This window comes from Saccopteryx leptura, chromosome 6 (genome assembly GCF_036850995.1).
Source record: "Saccopteryx leptura isolate mSacLep1 chromosome 6, mSacLep1_pri_phased_curated, whole genome shotgun sequence".
NCBI lineage: Eukaryota > Metazoa > Chordata > Mammalia > Chiroptera > Emballonuridae > Saccopteryx > Saccopteryx leptura.
The window spans coordinates 126,841,785-126,860,612 of NC_089508.1; the positions used below are offsets into that span (position 1 = coordinate 126,841,785).

An 18,828-nucleotide genomic window follows, 5' to 3' on the forward strand; every position below is an offset into this window, starting at 1 on the left:
TTCTCGCATGTTAAGAAATAATTATAATGATAGCCCTCTTCTACTGGATGGTGCTTTATCACCAGCTGCTTACAATTCCTGTTCTCCCTTCACCACAGAACGTCCCTTCCGTCACTGCCTGCACAGGCTTCAGTCCTTCCTGACCAGTCTTCTGCCCTGGCAGCTTCCCCAGACTCACCCTTCCACACTCTCTCTGGGACGTCTCAGAGGCCCTGGGCAGATCCCAGACAGAATTTGTTGTCTTCTCTGCCAAGCTTGCTTATTCAGCCCTTTATTCCCCGTGTTAGTGCATGGCGTATGCCCAAACCTGATGTCATCTTTCATTCCCCTGGCTTCTTTCCTCCCATCCTGCCTCACGTCCCTTGTTTAGCGGGTCTGCCACTTCCGGCTCCTTGCCTGTCCCCGCCAGCCTGGGCCACAGCAGTCACGACTAAGGTCACTACAGGGCGTCCTGGATGATCTGTTCTGTCCCCTGCCCCTTAAGTCCCTTCACACCACAGTGGTTATACATTTTTAACTCAGAATGGATCTGCTGACTCTCTTAAAACTCTCTTATTTAGTGGTTTCTCATTACTCAGAGGAAAGTTTGGAGTCCTGGCATGGCCCTAAAAGCGCCGGCACCCCGTGGGCCTCTGCGCTCCCACCAGGTGGGACTCTGCATAGTCCTTATGGTCCACCCAGCTGTTGCTCTCCACGTCAGGACTGTGACATCCACCGACTTCACCCCCTGGAATGTGTCTTCTGCCCTGTCCCCTTTAGATCTTAGCTTAATGTCACTGCTTCCACCTAGTGTTTTCTTTTCACCTGTTAAGAGATTGCTCTGACACTTGGCATTTTATTCATCTGAGAGCTTTTAAAATAATGGTTCAGTACAGCAGTTCAGCTCAGGGTCTGACATTCAGCAATACCTGATAAATGCTTACTGAGCAGGTGGGTGACTGAATGGGGAAACTGAGGCACAGGGAAGCGGATGCTACCGTTGCTACTCCTGACTTCACCTGGTGGTTAGTCCTTGTTTGGGTGACCTAAAATGGTGTTAAAAGAAAACAGAGCCTGACCAGGCGGTGGCGCAATGGATAGAGCATTGGACTGGGATGCGGAAGGACCTAGGTTCGAGACCCCGAGGTCGCCAGCTTGAGGGCAGGCTCATCTGGTTTGAGCAAAAGCTCACCGGCTTGGACCCAAGGTCACTGGCTCTAGCAAGGGGTTACTCGGTCTGCTGAAGGCCCGCAATCAAGGCAAGTATGAGAAAGCAATCAATGAACAACTAAGGTGTCGCAAAGCACAACGAAAAAAACTAATAATTAATGCTTCTCATCTCTTCATTCCTGTCTGTCTGTCTGTCCCTGTCTATCCCTCTCTCTGACTCTCTCTGTCTCTGTTAAAAAAAAAAAAAAAAAAAAAGGATAACAGACTCACTCATAGACACAGACAACATACTGATGGTAACTGGAGGCCAAGAGGTAGGGGAGGAAGAAGAGAGTCAAGGGGGTCACATACATGGAGCAGAAGGATACTAGACTGGGCAATGAGCACTTAAATAGAGTGTACAGAAGTCATATTACAAAGATGGGCACCTGAAACTTACAAAAATTAGGGGATATTTCAAAATGAGTATGAAGTGATAAAGAAGAGAAATAGTTGATTTTTTTTATTAAATAAGAACATCGGAAAAGCAAACAAGTCAAAGAAAGTTGTTTGATTATGTAAATGAGATGCAAAACCAACTTTTATTTCATTGGTGAGAATGTACTATACACAAGGCTGAAAGTACTGGAGTATCTGCACGTTCCCTGATCTTGAAAATGCACATCCTGCAATTTCCCAGCCCTTGTGGTGCCCCTGCAACACGATTTGCCCCAATGCGAAGCCTGGAAAGCCATAGGACGTCTTGAAGCTCATCAAAAACAGACAACAGTGGCAACAACACTGGGAACATCCCAAAATATGATCAGCAGACTGTGGAATCGCTTTCAAGAGACTGGCACAGTATGAAGAAGACGAGGGCAAGGTCACCCATCAGCCACAACAGCAAGAGATGCCCCCTACTTGCCCTTATTGGCAAGAAAGAACAGGCACAGCAATGGAACAGAGCTGTGGGGACAGTTTCTTGCTGCCACTAGACGATGGATATGCACCCAGACCATATGAAATCGGCTCCATTATGTTGGACTGCATGCCCGGCGACCAATGGTATGGATTCTGTTATCTGCTGAACGTTGTAGAACCCGTAGAAGGTGGGCTGATGAGCATCGTCATTGGACCTGTGATGAGAGTCCTCTTCTCTGATGAGTCATGATTCAGTCTACAGCCTGACAATCATTGTGTCCTGATCTGGCTTGAACAAGGAACGGGAGAGTCCATGTTTCATGTGAAAAAGGGACTACTTTGGTGGTGGTAGAATCATGGTGTGGGCTGGCATCAGCACTGGTGGTCATACCGACCTCCACATCATCAGAAATGAATCACTAACTGCTGTCAGATATTGAGATGAGGTCCTGCACCCTACAGTGTTACCCTATGCTGGAGCAGTTGGAAACAACTTTCTTTTCATGGACAATAATGCAAGGCCCCACCATGCACGTCTTGTCAACCACATGCTTCAGGAGGCAGGAATCAAACACATGGACTGGCCTTCACGTTCTCCAGACCTGAATCCCATTGAACATGCTGGGGATGCATTGGGAAGACATCTGGCAAACTGTCCAGTGCCTCCCACACTTCTTAAGCTGGAAGTTGTCCTGGAGCAAGAGTGGCAGAAGATCCCATAAGAACTGGACAATCTGACCCTGTCCAGGCCCCGTCGCAGTCAGTGTGTTCTGGCAGTCCTAGGTGACCATACACCCACTGAACAGTCATTGTGTGGCTCTTCCATCCAGTTTGACGTGCTTCTCTCCACCCCACCAATATGTCTCTTCTACTTAATCACGATAATTGAGCTTGCATGTCATTTGCATAATCAAACAACTTTCTTTGACTTGTCGTTTGCTTTTCTGATGTTCTTGTTTAATAAAAAACTTAAATGCTTCTTTTTTTATCACTTCATAGTCATTTTGAAATATCCCCTATTTTTTGTGAGCAGTGTATATGTTATTAATCAATGATACCCCAATAAATCTAATTTTAAAAATAAAATAAAATGGTTTTCTTCCCTCCTCTATAAGCCATTGTTCTGTTTTCTAATGAATGTTGTCCTTTGTTGACTGAATGAACCTTCTGCTTTAGAGATTTGATTTAAAAATGCTATCTAATTTCTTGATACTAAAAAAAAAATCACAAGTCAACATTCAGATATGCCTTGCTCATGCATCCAAATATATGTGGACACAGAGGAAGTGCATTTGCTATTCCCAAAGTAAACTTGTCTCTGCAGAATCAAACCCTGTTGTCTTTGTGCCTAGGAAACGGACGGCTTGCAAGGCAGCGAACGGCGCCCACAAGTACAAGGGGAACTCCAAAGATGTCAAGCCACCCGACCTCTGGATCCACCACGAGAGGCTGGAGCTGAAGCCCATCGACAAGTCTCCAGACCCAAACCCCATCATGACGGACACCCCCATTCCCCGGAACTCGCAGGACATCACGCCGGTGGACAACCCCATGGACGGCAGCATCCATCAGAGGCGCAGTTCCTACCGAGGTGCAGCTTCTCCCCGAGGGAGAGGGAGGTGCTTTCTTCTCCTTTTTGTCAGGTGGCCTGGGATTTGGCGATTCCTGTCCGAGGTGGGACTTAAAGGCGTGTGTGTTGTGGGGTGGGGTCAGCGTCCAATGAGGGATAGCCACCTTGTTTTGGGGTCAGGTTCTGTTTCCAGGTGGGATACCCTTTAGAGCTTTGAAGTCTCTCATTGGGCTTCACCAACTACAGACTCAAGCACTTGAGACGGCTGTGTCTGTGCGTGTCACTCTGTCCCTTCAGTAGGAGCCCGGCTGTCACTGGGGCTATCCCCCAGACATCACAGTGACATGGCAGGCAGCGTGTGTCCGCTGCATTAACTTGGAGGGGACTCCTGTGATATGTGGAGGATCATTTCCTGTCCATTTCACTTCTGCAGAAGCACCATGTCCCCACTGTCTTGTTTGTGGGTTCCCCACTGGAGCTGTGTCGCTGCAGAGGTCCCTCGGTGGCCTCGGGCACACACCAGTAACTCTCTGTGCTTGATGCCTAGGGCATGAGTCAGAGGACAGCATGTCGACATTGGCTGGAAGGCGGGGGATGCGACCAAAAATGATGATGCCTTTTGACTCCCAGCCACCCCAGCGTAAGTTGAAAGCGCCTCTTTTCTTTGGTGTTGCCTTCTGTTAGTCATGGAGGACCCACTGTGGGGGACCCAGTACGAGTGACCGCTGACCTCCCTTGGTCCTGACACATCCTGACCTACGAGAGCTTTAGCAGCTTGACAGAAGAGGTATCAGAGTTGCCGTGTTTCTCAATTAGTATTGTTGAGACTGGCTTCTTTAATTACAAGGAAAAGAAGCTAAAAGCCAGTGTCCCAGTCTCCCCGGGACAGGGAAGTAGCTAGTTCCCCAAAGTGCCTGATGCCTCTGCAGACAGGTGGGAAGGGCCTGTCCGAGGGCCATGTGTCAGAATGTACAGCTTCCTGACATGTAGTTGGTGTTGGTCGGTACCTGCGGACTTTTTTTTTTTTTGTTAGTGACTTTATATTTCAGAGGAGTTGAGGTTGTCAGTGTGGAATTTTTAAAGCAGTGCTTTCCACCTTACTTGACAACCATGCCTTGCTTTGATAAGCATAACAGTGGCCCAGTCTCCTGTAATAATACTTGAAATTCAAAATAAGTTAAATATCATGATGAAAAGCCAAGAAGCAAGGGGCCAACCAGTTCTTTTTTCCAAACTCAGCTGTTTAGACTAGCTGGCACAGGGGAGCTTCCTGTGGGGGCCCCTGCACCATCCGAGAGTGATAAAATGCCACCTGCCTGTCAGTATCAAGTTTTACAAACTACTTGACCTTGAAGTATTTTCTCTAACCTAAATAGTCAGCCAGTTAGCCTCAACACTGTCTGATACCTAGATTCACATTCTGAAAGATCTCTTTCCAAGTGAACCTAAATAAGCTTTTGAATTTTTATTTCTTAAACACTGTCCCATTTCAGAACCCTCAGCCATCTCTGTCAGCAGTGTCAGAGGTTTGAGTAATCACAGGCATCCTACACGCACATGTGCACCATGGCCCCTGGCACATGGGAACTGGTGGAACCCTGAGCATGTAAAGGTCTGCATGCACTTTGTGTCTCATACTCACTGTGCACACACATTGTAGCACTAGAGTCTAAAAACTAGTGTTGAAGGAGGAAGGGCCAACTGATGAGTGGGTCATTTCTACCCAGAGGACTTGTTGCTGAGGGTCTGTGGTGAAGGAAAGGGCCTGCCCCGAGGACTGTGCGGGGAGAGCCAGGCTTCCCTCTTAGAACAGGTCCCCAGGCTTACAAATGCAAGTGTCCCAAAGAAATACATTAGTCTATCCCAGTTGCTTTTGATTTATAAGAAGATGGTAGCTTTACTGTGTTTGTTTTGTATCAAACTTTAGGTCTAAACGGATTATTTTTAAAACTCGTGAAGTTTGACTATTCCTATTCCTAGATTTGATACTCTTAAGTAGAGAAGATATACTATTCACATCATTCCTTCCATATGCATACATTTGTAATGTTATTTAATTTGTGCCCTAATAGTGGAGCAGGTGTGAAACCAGGCACCTGGAATACTTTGATCTTCAAGTTTTGAGCTGCCGTTTTTCCCACACGGCTGCGGACTCCAGCGCTGCTGCCCTGGAGTCTGCAGCCACCTGCCACAGCCATGAATGGCTGAGCTCGAGTCCTGGGTCAGCCCACAGCTGATGAGGACCACCTCTTGTAGGCAGGCACCTCCACATTGCTTTGTTTGTTACTTTATTCAGAAAGATTGAGGATGCCCTAAAAAAGAGAAGTTTGATTTTTGTGTGTGTGTGTGTGTGTGTGAGTGTCCTCTCTACCTAGAATGCTTTCAAATAGGTAGAAGCCAGGTGGCTCATCTCATCTCTGCCTTCATCCTGGGAAACACTGATGCTAAAGTCCCCACTTCTGAACCATCCGTCTTCCTCTAGAGGACATGCGACTCACGGGCCACCCTGTGAACCCTTCTCAGCCAGATTTCCCGGGGTGTTTTATCTCAGGGGAGCCCCTGCCGTTGGTCTCTGAGAGCAGAAAAAGCCCCTGTAGTGTCACCAGGCCCTGAGGAGGGGCAGTGAGGCTCCAGGGTCCCTAGTAGGTTGAGCCACCTGTCTGCACAGGACATAGCTGGAGAGGAAGGTGTCTGTCTTACGGACTGGGGCCTCCTTCACCAGGGTGATGTCGAGTGGCCCACAAAGGTCTAGGCAGATCCTTGGTGACAGGAGACATTGTCATAGACTCCAGAGCTCATTAAATTTATCACAAAGTTTACGAAGTTCTCAGAGAACAAAAGCTCCCCTGTGTTCCTAGTCACCCCCGTCCATTTGTCTGTGTAGGGGCTTTTGAGCTGTCTTGACCTTAAACGTCATTTTCACACCTACTTTAGGGAGGATCTAACTAGGCCTGTGGTTCTGTTTGTATCCCACTCTTGAATTGATAATGAAGCCTCATTAAATCAGTGCTCTGTCTTCATAGAAAGTTGTATGTGGAATGTATATGTGGAAATCTGGATTTGTTAGCTGAATGCAGCAGGTTGAATTCTTTAGGCAGTGCGGGAAGAAAAGAGGCAGTTAGGAGAGACCCATGTGTATTTTAAATGTAACAGGGTGTTTCTGAGCTCCCAGACTGGAAGTTGTCAGGGATGGTGCCATAGGCCTGAGTCTCATCCTAGGTCATACCACAGAGTTCCCTCTGCACTCTTGTTAAAGTAGGAAAACTGATTATACAGCTGCCCACTCATCCAGCCTAAACGCCTACTACGTGTTTCACTCAATAAGTAGGAAAAGGCAGAATGAATTAGGTAGGAGAAGGGACTTAACATCTTGTTAAAACAATATAGAAACTTAAACCATCATGTCTTTATATGGATTTGCGTTATGTGACACATTCAAATTATTTTTAATCTCCTGTTATCCATGTTTATTGTAGGAGAATTGGACTATAAACCAAAAGAAAAAAATTTTTTTAATCCTGGTCACTCTTCCCCACAAGACAATCAGCATTAACATTTTAGTATACTGTATATTCTGTGTGTAGTTAGATAGACGGGGAGATGTGTTGATTTTTTAAAAAACAAATGTAACATCCATGGCTAATGGTCCAGATCCAGCCAGCTGCCACCTAAGTGCCTGGGGAGAGGTTGCCCTGTGCACTGTGGGGAGGGGGAGGAGTGATGTGCTCTTGAACTGTGCCTGGCATGTCTGTGCAGCATGTTAAGCGTTTCTCTGTCTTGTGTTCATCCACAGCCGTGATTAGTGCCCATCCCATCCATTCTCTCGATAACCCTCACCACCATTTCCACTCCAGCAGCCTCGCCTCTCCAGCTCACGGCCACCTCCACCACTCGGGCAGCCCATGGCCCACGGGCACAGCCATGCCCCTTTCAGACAGGGCCAGTTCCACAGGTGAGAGATGAGAGCCCAGCCCTGGAACGCTGTGGCCTGCGCAAGGTGGCCCACCGGAACGGGGAAGGATTCACCCCTCTGAGGAGGATGTGGGGGGTGCTCTCTGTGTCTTTGTCTGTGTAACTGTGACACTTCTGTTCCTGACCTGAGGCCATGTCTGTCAAGGTGACCCTGTTTTCCTCCCAGAGTCATAAGTGCTTGGTGCAAGCTGTTTTTGTAAACTCACAGCAACTCTAATTACATAGCTGTCTGTGTCTTGTTCCATCAACTTGTATCTCAAGTCAGTTACATTTTCGGTTCCTTTTTTTTAACCCTTCAATTTGTAAGGAGACTCATCTTGGGTGATTTTTCTGGCGCTAAAGATTGACACTGCCTCCCGATCACCCCAATGTTGGGAGGGTCCACAGAGCAGGCACAGATGCTGCTCACGGTGAGTCTTGCACCCCCTGCCACGGGGCAGTAAAAGCAGCAGGCCACAAGGCCGACAGCCACGCATGCACCCCATGCTCCGGTTGCCAACAGGTTACTACTGCCAGAGCAAGATCTGCTCGAGCAACAGATCCGCCCCATCAGCAGTGCATTTAGAGAAACATCACCAGATAAACATGGCCCACTTGGGAAACCGTGAGGAACAGTGTTGTCAAACAGTTCTGTGGAGGAAATAGTGAATATGAGGGGTCAGGAAGTGGGACAGATAGGATTGTTCCTCATTGATTGGAAATTGATTTCCCTCCTCTCCGTTTTAAGGTACAAGTCTAGTAACATCTTGTTATGCAGCATACTCATTTTCTGTTGTTTGGAACTTGTCTGTTAATAGTTATGAGGTTACTAGTTAGAACTAAGTGTTGGAGGTTTGAGGAAATAAGACAGTATCAAGTTGCCTGACCTGTGGTGGCGCAGTGGATAAAGCGTCGACCTGGAAATGCTGAGGTCGCCATTTCGAAACCCTGGGCTTGCCTGGTCAAGACACATACGGGAGTTGATGCTTCCAGCTCCTCCCCCCTATCTCTCTCTCTCCCTCTCTCCTCTCTCTTCCTCTCTGTCTCTCTCTCCCTCTCTGTCTCTCCTCTCTAAAAAAATAAATAAATAATATTAAAGAAAAAAAAATGACAGTATCAAGTGGACTGACTCCCTTTTAAGAGACCTTCAGGAGTTCGTGTCGGGATTTGGGAAGAGCACCCTCTCCTTTATGATTTTGTCGGTTATGAACACACCCACAGCAGCCAGGGAAGAGCAAGGCTTTATCAAGGGATGCCCAGTGACTCCCAAAGTCACCTTCTCCCACGCCTCTTGGGGGTTTGGAGAATGCTGTTCAAACTCCAGTCTAAAGTTGGCCTTCTTGCTACCTCCTCCAAGTCCAAGTTTGGGGCACTGCCTGCAGGGAGAGAGGATGCGTGGAAGTTGGCATGCAGAGCCCAAGTCCACCTCCCAGGCACGTCTCGGCAACAGGGACCTGTGCTGGGGAAGCAGCTTGTGTCCTGGCCCTGCTGCTCTGATCTGAGACCAAGATGTTTCAGAAATACATATTTTATTTAAAAATGTATTGTATAATAAATATGTATTTTTCGATGGCTTAGGCGACCCCTGTGTTTTGGTCATTCGACCCCCGCCGGGGTCGCGACCCACAGGTTGAGAACCGCTGCTCTAGGATGTGGGCCCTCCTGCAGGCTCTTCCCGGCCACATTAGCCCCTCCGCCGCCTCCTAGACAAGGAGGGCCAAAGGCTGGCAGCTCCAGCCCACCCAACCGTCATCCTCATGGCCAAGCGCTGGTACAAGTTCCATGCTGTATGGACTTAGGCAGAAAGGGAGAGAGGATAGTAATGATTTGTATTACTAAAGGGTTTTGTTTTTGTTTTTCAGTGACCAGAGGGGCTAAAAGGTGATAAAACTAGCGGTGAAGTCACTGAAGATGTAGTGCAGGAACCTGGAAGTGATCGAGCTTTCCTGGGTCTGGGGCCTAGTGTAGCCCTGAGCCCTGTATGTGTGGGCCCAGTGTGAGCAGACCTGAGCCGGGCAGCGCTTGCCCTAGCTAGCATTTGCTGTGTCACCACCACTTGACATAGGCAGAGCACTTCTGCTTGTTCAAGTAGTTGTCCAGTGTGAGCTTTGTGTGTCTGAAGGAACTGAGGGGTCAGTCAGCCAGGAAGTCACCCCTCCCCAGCAGGGGCTTCTGTGGCAGCCTTGTTCCCCGCATGGGCCGGCAGCAGCCGTGTCAGGTGCTCCCTTCCTGGAGGAGGTGTGCCTGGTGCCCTGGGGGCTGGACCGCGGGGAGCAGCACCCACTCACATGAGCAACCCCTACCTTTTCGCTCTCCCCACCATCTCTTTAGCCTTCAGAAGCCAGAAGCTTATCAAATTAAAGCAGTTGAGGCAGCCAGGGCAGGCCTGCGCGCCAGAGTGACCTGACACGTGCCAGTACAGGCTGGCGCTGTCCAAGCTGCAACCCATTTTCTCTCTCCTGGTCCCAACTCCCCACCCTCACCAGCCTCCCCCGGCCCAGCCAGGTCACACAGCAGACCAGCAGCTCCCCGCTGTGCTGGTGGCCAACTTAAGCTACTGTCAAAAGTAAAATTCTCACAAACCCCACCCACCCACCCACCCAGCCTTGAGAGAATGAGAAATGTCCCAGGGGTGTAGGGTCAGCACAGCCAGGCTTTCGGCACTTGGGGGGGGGGGGTATGGAGTCCCTCATCCTGGAACCTAGGACCTTTAAGCTAAAGGGTAGCATTCATGACTGGCATGGCCTGTCCCCTGAGAGCCCAAAGGGAACAGACTCATCACTACCTCAGCAATAGCAGTAGGGAAGTAGGTTGGATTTCTGTAGGCGGCTCACGCATTGCTACTTAAAAGGATTATTTTCTTTTTTAAAGGTGAGGGCTTTAGGGTTCAGGGGAGGCCCTCCTTCAGGCTGCCTGGCACAGCCTCTTGTCCTGAGCTGGCTGGTGTCCTTCAGGTCTCTCCTTGGGGTTCAAATGAGGGTCTGCACCAGCTCCCACTGTTTTCCTCACATGGTCTCCCTGGGCCTCAGCACTGCTGCTGCCCCTACAGGGTTGGGGTGGTGGCACTGGGCATGGTGGGCAGTGTAGTGTGTGCTGGTTTGGAGCTTGAGCCTGGGAGTCCAGCCAGGGACTGATTCCTGCTCTACCTGTTCTCACTCTGTCTGAGGTGAGGCCCAGCCCCCAGAGCCTTTGAGTCACTCTGAGGCCTGAGTGAGCTCATGCATGGTCCCTGCCCAGAGGGAGCACCCGGTCATTCACAAAAAACAAAGCCTTCTCTGCCTCCTGTTCACCACTTTCCATAAGTCTTCCCAGTTACTCCCCAGTGAGCCATGTGTCATTCTCCCTGTTTTATGGATGAGGAAACTGAGACTCAGAGATTCAGTGACTTCCAAATTCACCCAGCTCATGTGCCAAGAGCAGAGTTTAGGTCTGTCTGAGCCAAAGCCAGCACTCTTTCTGCCCACTGTGCCATGCTGCCTTGCGGAGGAGCTCCGGCCTTTTCTCACATCTTCTGAGACTGCTGCTACAGCTCCCAGGTGCTGCTGTACCCAGGCTGACCTCGCTCTGTTGCCTTCTCTGGCCCCTGTGTCCTTTGGGTGGCATAACCTTAAAGGTCTTTGCAAACCTCTGGCTGCTGGCTGTCCAGTTCTCACCTGAGCTGTGGGGCTCTCATCTGGGCAGACTGTGCGCAGTCCCAAGGGCACGGGGCCTGTGGCATGGCCTCTTCCATGGCTGCCACTAGGTTTTGCAGGCAGAGCTAGCAGTCACCAGGGACCTACCAGCCTCAGTTGCATAAGGCCAGATGCTCAGACTGTCAATCAATGAGTGACATTTAAAATTTTTTTTGGTCCTGTCCGGTTGGCTCAGTGGTAGAGCATCAGCCCGGTGTGTGGATGTCCTGGGTTCGATTCCTGGCCAGGGCACACAGAAGTGCCCATCTGCTTCTCCACCCTTCCCCCTCTCCTTCCTCTCTGTCTCTCTTCCCCTCCCGCAGCCGAGGCTCCATTGGAGCAAAGTTGACCCGGGCGCTGAGGATGGTTCCATGGCTTCCGCCTCAGGTGCTAGAGTGGCTCTGGTCGTAACAGAGCAATGCCCCAGATGGGCAGAGCATCGCCCCCTGGTGGGCGTGCTGGGTGGGTCCCGGTCAGGCACACGCAGGAGTTTGTCTCTCTGCCTCCCCGCTTCTCCTTTCAGAAAAATATCCCCCCCAAAAGATTCTTTTACAATTATTTACATCTTCATAGACAGTAGTCTTATGAACCTTTGAACATGCCCCATAGTAAGTGCTGAGGAGAACATGACACCCGTAGAATCGTGGCCCCATGGCTGTGTAGGTGTGAAAACCTGGCAGCTGGTTGTCTGGACTGGGGAGAACCCTTGCATGGTCCATCCTGACTAGGCCTGGGTAGTGGTACTAACCTACAGCACTCAGTATGTCCCAGGCTGCCTCAGCGGCCCTTAGACACAGGCGGAACCCTGTGCTGTACCTATGTTTAGTGGTTTACAAAAATGCTGACTTCCTGCCTTTCTGCCATAGAATCCATCCGAAACACCCCCAGCACTGACACCATGCCAGCCTCCTCTTCCCAGACATGCTGTGCTGATCACCAGGATCCTGAAGGTGCTACCAGCTCCTCTTACTTGGCCAGCTCCCAGGAGGAAGACTCAGGACAGAGTCTTCCCACCGCCCACATCCGTCCCTCCCACCCATTGAAGAGCTTTGCAGTGCCTGCCGTCCCGCCCCCAGGGCCTCCCGTCTATGACCCCACACTGCCGAGCACACCGTTGCTGTCCCAGCAAGGTGAGTGAGGGCAGCGGCACTGGAGGGACCCTTGGGCCTCCGCTTAAAGCAAATACCGTATTTTTCACTCCATAAGACACACCTGACCATAAGACACACCAAGGGTTTTAAAGAGGAAAATAAGAAAAAAATATTCTGAACCAAATGAGGTATTAAAATATTTAACAAAGTACCGTATTTTTTGCTCCATAAGATGCACGGGCATTTTCCTTCCCTCTTTTGGAGAGAAAAGGTGTATCTTATGGAGTGAAAAATATGGTATCCTCCAAGCTTCTCCCGGCAAGTTAGGGTAGCTGGGTGCCATTGCCCGTCAGGGAGGGTGCAGTTCCCTCCTGTCAGGGCATGGGAGCTGACTTTCAGATTGTGTTTTGGGTGCAGGGTCTGTGTGTGGTCACATCGGTGGCATGGCCATGAGCAGCAGACCTGTCTGCTCAGCCTCCCAGAACTTCCTCCCCCCACAGGGCCCTGCACTAGGAGGGGCAGGGAGCTCAGGCAGCGCCTGCCCCAGGCGTGCGCCCCCCCCCCCCCCACTCTTCTACATGATTGTGTCATGGAGGGCAGTTTCAGGGTGAGTTGCTGTTTTCAAGCTTTTTGGTCTCAGGACTCTTTTATACTCTTAAAAGCTATCAGGGCCGCAGAAGAGCTTTTCCTCAGTATTTACTATACTAGGAGTTAAATTGAGAAATGTTATAGCTGTCTTATTTATTTAAAAATAGCGGGGCATCTCTCATGTTTTAAGATAAATAGCATATTTTCATGAAAAAATCAGTTTTTCAAAACAAAAGCATAGTGAGAAGATAGATAGTATATTATGTTTTTCAAATCTCTGTGTGTCTGGCTTAGTGGAAGCTTCGTCCTCGGACTTGCTGCTGCATTCACTATGGTCAGGACGCTGTTCTTTCTTAGAGTATAAGTAGAAAGAGAACCTGCCCGCATGAGCACATGACCGGATAAGGGAGGAGTTTCTGTTGCTTTCTCAGGTCACTGTAGGTATTCTTGTCGCACAAGGCGAGACTCTGCAGTTTCTTATGCACTTGTCATGTGAAACCAGAACTGTCTTGTCTGTTCCTTCAGAACCCACCTGTCTTGTGCTTTCAGTGCATGAGGTGGAACACAAACATTAGTCATTTGGAAAAGACTGGTTTACTGAGTCACACAGATCCTTTAAATCTTGATATACATTATGTCAGGGGTCGGAAACCTATGGCTTGCAGACAAATCTTTAATAAAAAAATAACGTTAAAAATATAAAACATTCTCATGTATTACAATCCATTCATTTCCTACCGCTCATGTTCATGTTTGTGGGTGGCTGGAGCGAATCACAGCTGTCCTCCAGGACAACACTAAATTTTTATTGGATAATGCGTAAGGTACACGGGTCATTGTATGGCTCTCACGGAATTACATTTTTAAATATGTGGCGTTCATGGCTCTCTCAGCCAGAAAGGTTCCCTACCCCTGCCTTATGTCATTACATAATGTCTAAAAATACATTCATTGATATTGCCAAAGTCTGTGGCATTGGGACACTTTTCAGACCCCTGGTGGCAGATACAAGGTTTTCAAAATTCTGATTTCAGTTGAAACTTAAATTGGCCAGATAGCTCAATTGGTTAGAGCGTCATCTTGAAGCGTGGAGGTTGCTGGTTCAATCCTTGGTTGGGGCACATACAGGAACAGATGTTCCTGTCTCTCTCTCTCTCTCACTCTCTCTGTCCTTTTCTCTCTATCATGAGCAACAAATGCTGTCTCTTGTTCTCTTTGAAGTACTCTCAATGGGACAGTACACCTAAATATTCTATGTGACAAAACTGAGAGTATGTAGACAGCATGGCTGTACCCGGCACACGGCGGTTGTCTGCTTGTGGGCCTGTAACAGCCTGAGCTGTGGGTGACACCATCCCGTTTATCATGAACACCCTGATGCTTTGGAGAGACTGACAGCCTGTCACCTGCACTTAAGTGTGAGACAGACATTTTCTAGAATGTGGATGGAGTCAGCTAGTCGACCCCAAATAAAGTGGCATGCATGTCGGTGAGCAGCTCCGGCCAGGGCCGCAGCCCCGTTTCCGCCAGGTGCCCGCAGTTCCCCACTGCAGCTCATGTCCCTTCCACTCAGGCGGAAACTACCTTAGCATTATTCAGAAAGGAGTTTGATCTGCAGGCATCCTGCACGGGGTGCCTGGACCGCTGCACTGAGTCCCCCAGACCAGGAGGCTAGTTTCTAAAGACAGATGGAGTTTTCCCTGGCCCCCGGTGTTCTGCTTTCACCTCCTCTGCTCTGTTCTCGTGCCGTCTGCAGGGCTGGTGTGCTGGTCAGGTGTGCCCCTCACCTTGAAGCAGCGTTCATACCCTGCATCTCAGCCCCCATGCAGTGCGTGGGGGGGTGGGGCGAGCGCGACTGCAGCCCTGATGGCCTCCTTCCCCCGCAGCCCTGAACCATCACCTCCACTCAGTGAAGACGGCCTCCATCGGGACCTTAGGAAGGAGCAGGCCTCCTATGCCCGTGGTGGTTCCCAGTGCCCCAGAAGTGCAGGAGACCACAAGGATGCTAGAAGACTCCGAAAGTGTGAGTGCACGAGGCTGTCAGCCCGCTTGTGTCCAGGGCATGTCCCAGGGCCTAGTACGCTTGGCGCACTGCATGGTGCTGCCGAGGGTGCAGCAGTCCACTCACCCAGTGGGCAGACAGGCACTAGCGGGGCCTTTCTACGCTGGGACACGGTGCAGCACCTGTGCCCACTCACACTCACACTCACTCTCACTCTCACTCTCACTCTGGCGTGTCCCAGAAGAGCGCCTGGCTAGTGGTCTCCTCCTTCCTGCCCCCATCCCGCCATCCTCTAGCCTGCCCTGTCTCTCTTGTCGTCTTTTCTCCATTGAGTGATCCACGGGCTCTCAGTCCTGCCTCACGGCCTCTCCTGAGCAGCTGCTGGGGGGGCAGGGGCTTGTGTGGATGCTCACACCAGAAGTCGATAGGGTCTTTCCCCGATTTCCCTTCTCATAATCCTGTAAATACATGTCTCTGCATGTCCAGGTGCAGGACTCTTTAAGAGGAAAGTGTGGGGCCCAGCGGTCAGGGGACAAACCCACTGTATTGTCTGTGACAGAGGCCTGGACAGGCTGAGCAGCTGTGAACCTGGACCCCATGTGCTGGGGGACGCATTTTGCAATATGTATACTGCTCACAAAAATTAGGGGATATTTCAAAATGAATATGAAGCTATAAAATATTCCCTAACTTTTGTGAGCAGAAATGAGTGCTTGCTGGCGGGGGGCCTGGTGGCCTTGCCCCCTCTTCAAGTCCCTGCTCCTCTGGGCCAGTGGGCTTTCCCTCATTGTCCCTCAGGGCAGCATGACCCTGACTCTGACTCTCTGGGCTCTCTTTCCGGTTGGCTCCCAAGGTCACCCAGTGACAGTGTTCTTTTCTCCACAGAGCTACGAACCAGATGAGCTGACCAAAGAGATGGCCCACCTGGAAGGACTAATGAAGGACCTAAACGCCATCACCACAGCCTGACAGCCTTCACCTGGACACAACTCCAGACCTGAGTCTACAAGTCTTGGGACTTCGCCTTGAAAACAAGGAATTGTACAGAGGACGAAAGGCCAGCACTTGAGAACACAGAGCAAGTATGCAGACTAGCCCGCCCGCCCCGCCCTGTGTGAGGCTGCCTCCCCCCAGCCAGCCTGGAAGAATCCTGTGTTGAGGCCACTCCTGTTCCCTGCTGATACTCTGCTGGACTGGGCACTGTGGGCCACAGTTCCATGTCCAGAGAAGAGGCAAGATGCAATCTCTACGCCACTCGGTGGCCGGGCTGCGTCTTCGTGCCGCGGTGTGCCGCCATCATGGGGCAGACATTGGCATTCGTGTACAGTTTTGTGTCTATTTTACCTTCAGAAGAAAAACACTTATCAACACTAGGGAAGTCCATGGTGTTCTCTGCAAGTGGTTGGCATTTGACTGCTCGTTTGAATTATGTATGGAAAGTCATCAACCATGTGGGTTATTCCAGGGGTTGGCTTGTTTTTTTGTTTCTACTTTTTAATTCTGAGTCATTGCACCCTCTACCAGCTGTTCACTGATCACTATAAGGGTGGGAGAGGAGACACTGCATTGCTGTTTGTAAGCTTTTTTTATTATTTTTTATTATAATTATTAAAGGCCTGACTTGCTCCCCTCGTCACTGTGAGATCACAGACCTATCTGGATGAAATGTGACATTGGAAAGACTTGTCTTGCTCCTGTACAGTCTAGGTATCGGGTGGGGAGGGCCGGGAGGGTTGGGGACAGGAAGTGGAGGGGCTGCCAACAGTCCTGTGAATATGTCCGTCATTGTACTTTTCTTCTGGAAGCCTGCGGAGAATGGAAACATCTGTGTCACTGTCCTGTCCTGCCATGTCTGTCTGTCTGTCCTCACTAAGTCACAACTGGAGTTTCATTTGAATCTAGTTAAAAAATTGTTCTGTGCAATAGCTGGGTTCTAGGATCTAGCTGCCCTGGTGTCCTGGTGGGACCCTGATGGGAACACCCTACCCCAGAAGTTGAGTGCAGTGTTCCTTGTCTCAGGAACCCAGAGAACAGGATCGGGACCCTTCCCTGCTGTTGTCATCTGTTCCCACTGGGGAAGCCAGGGGTCAAGGAAGGAATGTAGCTTCCATTCAGGACCCCTTGATGTCCCTGGTGTCCGTTCTCTGCCACTCTGCCTGTCACTCACTCCCACATCATGGATTCCTTAGAAGAGTCATGAGCGAGGAGGAGGCAGGCAGGGGCTGCAGGACCCCTGAGGCTCCCCGCTTCTTCCTGGACATTCTTTAAGTAGCAGAGAATAGGCACAGCCAAGAGGGACCTAGGTGGCAAGCAGCCCTCCTCCATCCCAGCAGTTCAGCAAAGCCCCCCATTCAAATGGGCAGCAGGCGTTCCTGAGATGCTCGGAGTGGCCTGGCCACACATGGGGAAGCCTTCCCCTCGGCATATAGCTCTTGCCTTTTTCTTAAGAAAAGAAACAGCGGTGTTGGAGTTTTTTCCTTCTAATATTAAGACTATGTTATGAAACAATGCAGGGCAGACCCTCAGGCCTCTCCTCTGTTCTCTAACAACCCCCCCCCCCCCAGAAGACTGCATGGAAGGAAGAGCAGCTGGGGAGACTGCAGCCACCTCAACCGCACCCCACTGGCTTCTGTCCTTTGGTTATTTCTCCTTCTTATGTCTTCCCACACACTTGCTTTTCTGCATGACACGCTCTTTGTATTTATTGTTTTGGGGGCAATGAGAAGTGCAGTGCTGGAATTCCTGCCGCCGTGCCAAGCCCTCGAGCGAGTGCTCTGCACACCTGGAGGGCCGATCCCCCAGGGCTCGTCTCCTTCCACCCAAAGGGCCACACTCCGTGTCCAGGGCGTTCGCTCCTGTGAACCCTGACACTTCCGTTAGCTCAGGGCCTCAGTACCTGGACACTGTCACAGAGCAGGGGTGGGGTGGGGTGGGTGGGGGCCTGATTTTTAAATAACATGACTGCTCAAAGTTGGGGATTTTTTTTTAATTAAGAAAATGGAAAGCTATTCTGTATTGCACCTTTTCACGATTTGAATACATTTTCTTAACGTTTCCTGTGAGTTTTTTTTAAATGAAACCGTGGTGTATCTTGTGTCCTCAGTGAGCAGCTGTCTTGGGAAGGGAGCAGGACAGGCACCTGTGCGGTCCGCCACCTGGCGGGGGCCAGGCGGCTGGGGTGCGTTGCTGTCTGTATGTATGCACTTGTTTGGCCTTTTCTGTAGTTGACGCTGTAAAACTCTGGCTTTTTACAAAACAGTCTCATGTTTTATTTAGTATTGGAGATCCAACACACTTTTTTAATCCAATCAAACTCTGGTCAGAGTTATTTCCCTTCTTCCTTAAGAAAACAGAACTTAAAAAAAAAAGAAAGAAAAAGAAAACAGAGCTTTGGGGTCCTCCATTGCCTAGCCTCAAATCGACTTCCCTGTGGCCTCACAAGTATAAAGGCAGTTCTTGGGGCTCCAAGGAGAGGAGTCCTGGTCCTTGTCCCTGTCCCTGTCCGCACCCCATCGTTGCTGCCCTACAGAAGTCAAAAGTGACTCCTGTCAGAAAGCCGAGTGAGTTCGGCAGGAAAGCCCAGCTGTGAGCGAATGGTATGGAGGTCGAGTCCATGCTGGGCAGTGCCCTGGGCAGCACCTTCTATTGGCACATAGGGCGCCCACACGAAGCCTGGTCCTTCCGGCTCCCAGCCCACCTCTCGTGGGTGTGTGACCCCACAGCGGGCGTATGTAGGGAGGCCCGCCTTGCCCGGGCTGCCTCCACCATGCGGCAGCGCCAAGCCTCAGCTTGGGCTGCTGTAACAAGACTCCCCTAGACTGGAGGTCCTCAGCAGCAGTCAGTCCTCACAGTTCTGGAGTCTGAGAAGCCCACATCAGGGTTCCAGCAGATGTGCTGTGTCCTCAT

At 50.2% G+C, this 18,828-nt stretch overlaps 1 protein-coding gene across 6 annotated transcripts in view; it reads left to right on the forward strand.

Annotated features, from left to right (window-relative positions):
- The window catches only part of NEO1 (neogenin 1), a 227,818-nt gene extending 209,589 nt beyond the window's left edge, over positions 1-18,229 (forward strand). For 4 of the 6 annotated variants that reach the window (XM_066388533.1, XM_066388535.1, XM_066388534.1 and 1 more), the window contains 6 exons: positions 3,402-3,640; positions 4,167-4,259; positions 7,413-7,571; positions 12,108-12,371; positions 14,807-14,943; positions 15,808-18,229. In XM_066388533.1, coding sequence (XP_066244630.1) covers positions 3,402-3,640; positions 4,167-4,259; positions 7,413-7,571; positions 12,108-12,371; positions 14,807-14,943; positions 15,808-15,891 — 976 coding nt within the window. In that variant the 3' untranslated portion in view covers positions 15,892-18,229. The remainder of the gene's footprint in view (positions 1-3,401; positions 3,641-4,166; positions 4,260-7,412; positions 7,572-12,107; positions 12,372-14,806; positions 14,944-15,807) is intronic. The other 2 variants (XM_066388536.1, XM_066388538.1) reach the window with 1 other exon arrangement.
- Positions 18,230-18,828: the final 599 nt, after the last annotated feature.